The sequence below is a fragment of the Pseudophryne corroboree genome, chromosome 1 (genome assembly GCF_028390025.1).
Source record: "Pseudophryne corroboree isolate aPseCor3 chromosome 1, aPseCor3.hap2, whole genome shotgun sequence".
NCBI lineage: Eukaryota > Metazoa > Chordata > Amphibia > Anura > Myobatrachidae > Pseudophryne > Pseudophryne corroboree.
This window is the reverse complement of record NC_086444.1, coordinates 177,113,854-177,115,653: the sequence shown is the minus strand read 5'-3', so window position 1 is coordinate 177,115,653 and position 1,800 is coordinate 177,113,854. Positions and strand designations below refer to the sequence as shown.

Here is a 1,800-nt window from a genome sequence, read left to right as displayed (position 1 = left end):
TTCCCCTTGGGTGCCTGACCCTAACACCCCCCCCCCCCCAGCCTTTCCCCAACCCTCCCATCGCAGCCTAAACCTAACCTCTCCCTGCGGCTTACAGTACCTTTCCTGAGTGGCGGCAGTTCCTCGTTCGGGATACTGACGCTGGCAATTGTAATCCTTTTTGGGATCCCGGCATCGATATTCCGATCAGTGTCGGGAATTTGGTGTTGGTATTCTTAACGGCAGGATTCCGAATGCCGGATCCTGACTGCATCCCAGCCAGTGACAGGATCTTTCCAACTGCCCCCCCCCCCCCCCCCCCCACCGTGGGACACTACAACCTACGGGTGGGACAATCCCAAAAAAAGTGACAGTTGGGAGGTATGGGTTCTTATAAGGTGGACATTAGAAATTGATGACTGGCTTCCAGATTGATTATTTATTTTGCCCAATTTAATAATGTCTTACACATGGACATCGCAAACCAAGAAAATGTATATGATCCGTGCAAACATTTACCCTATGAAACACAACTAAAACCTCAGGACTCGCTTACAGTTTGCTCTTAAATTACAATGTTAATTTGTATTTAGGATCTTTATCTGTTAATGTGTTTGATCTTTTTCTGTGGGCATTTTTGTGGGGTTTTTTCTGTTAATGTGTTTTTGTGATCTCTGTTTTGCAGGTACTTTATCTGAATCAGCTGACATCTGGTGTAATGCCATATATCGAAGAGAATCTTACTGGCTGGTCTAATTCTATAAAAGAGACTGCGTCCTCGTGTATAAAATTCTTAGAGACTGCCCAGGTCTACACAACATTATTGTAGCGAAATTTGTGTTTCGACTCCAACTTTTTTTTTTTTTCTTTCTACACCTTTCCCCAATATTGCACTAGTCGGTCTCTTTTCCCTGCACTTGCACCTACTCTCCTGGGCTGTTCCCCAATCTTGCACTCGTCTGTCTCTCCTATTTTCCCTGGACTTGCACCTACTCTCCTGCACCTTTCCACTGTTCCTGCACCTTAGCTAACTGGAAACACAGTTGTACAGATCCAGGTGACAGCATCAAGCAGCAAGTTCTATATAAATGACTCTAATATCTGATTATGTATTATATATTGTAATATTTATCTGCACTGTAATTAGACCGCACGGAGCATCATAAAATCTGAATTGTATAAAACATATTAATTCACTAGTAATTTTGATATTTATTGAATACATTAAAACTAATATTTACTATGTAGTGCACTCATTTTAAAAATATTAAAATGTAACAAATGTCCTGTATGCAGAGCGACCAATTAGAAATATTTGTCAAACTTGAAGTAGACTAAAGATTTGGTTGCTGTGGCTTACAGCATATTTGTCCTATTTACCCAACGCTATTTATTAATCCTTATCATGATGTGCATATTCTGTACAGCCACTATCACTCCTCCTACTGATTTTCTAAGATGTAAAAATGGAATTAAAAATGTTCTTGATATAATGTTATGTTTTGCTTCTTTGGTAATGTAACCGTGACATCTACATTGGAACAGTAGATGGCGCCAAATGCTAGAGTAACAATTAGTTTTTTTATGCTACTGCACCACTGTGCCAGGATTTTAAAGGAAGGGCTGTATTTATTTACAATGGTATCATTTCATTCAGTCAAGAACTTTGAGCTGGACATACAGTATTACATGCAGATTACTTTCCACAAGACAGAACTGTAATATTAAAAACTTATATATAGAGAAGGTTAAAATAATATTTAAATAAGTCCAAAACAGTGTGTCTCGCTATATATATTTTTTTAATCAATCAGATCACAC

General features: G+C 39.0%; 1 protein-coding gene across 5 annotated transcripts in view; it reads left to right on the top strand.

The window, feature by feature from the left end:
• The window catches only part of ACOT12 (acyl-CoA thioesterase 12), a 77,269-nt gene extending 75,797 nt beyond the window's left edge, over window positions 1-1,472 (top strand). For 4 of the 5 annotated variants that reach the window (XM_063963924.1, XM_063963923.1, XM_063963925.1 and 1 more), the window contains one exon: window positions 665-1,472. In XM_063963924.1, the coding sequence (XP_063819994.1) occupies window positions 665-808 (144 nt within the window). In that variant the 3' untranslated portion in view covers window positions 809-1,472. The remainder of the gene's footprint in view (window positions 1-664) is intronic. The other variant, XM_063963927.1, reaches the window with a different exon arrangement.
• Window positions 1,473-1,800: the final 328 nt, after the last annotated feature.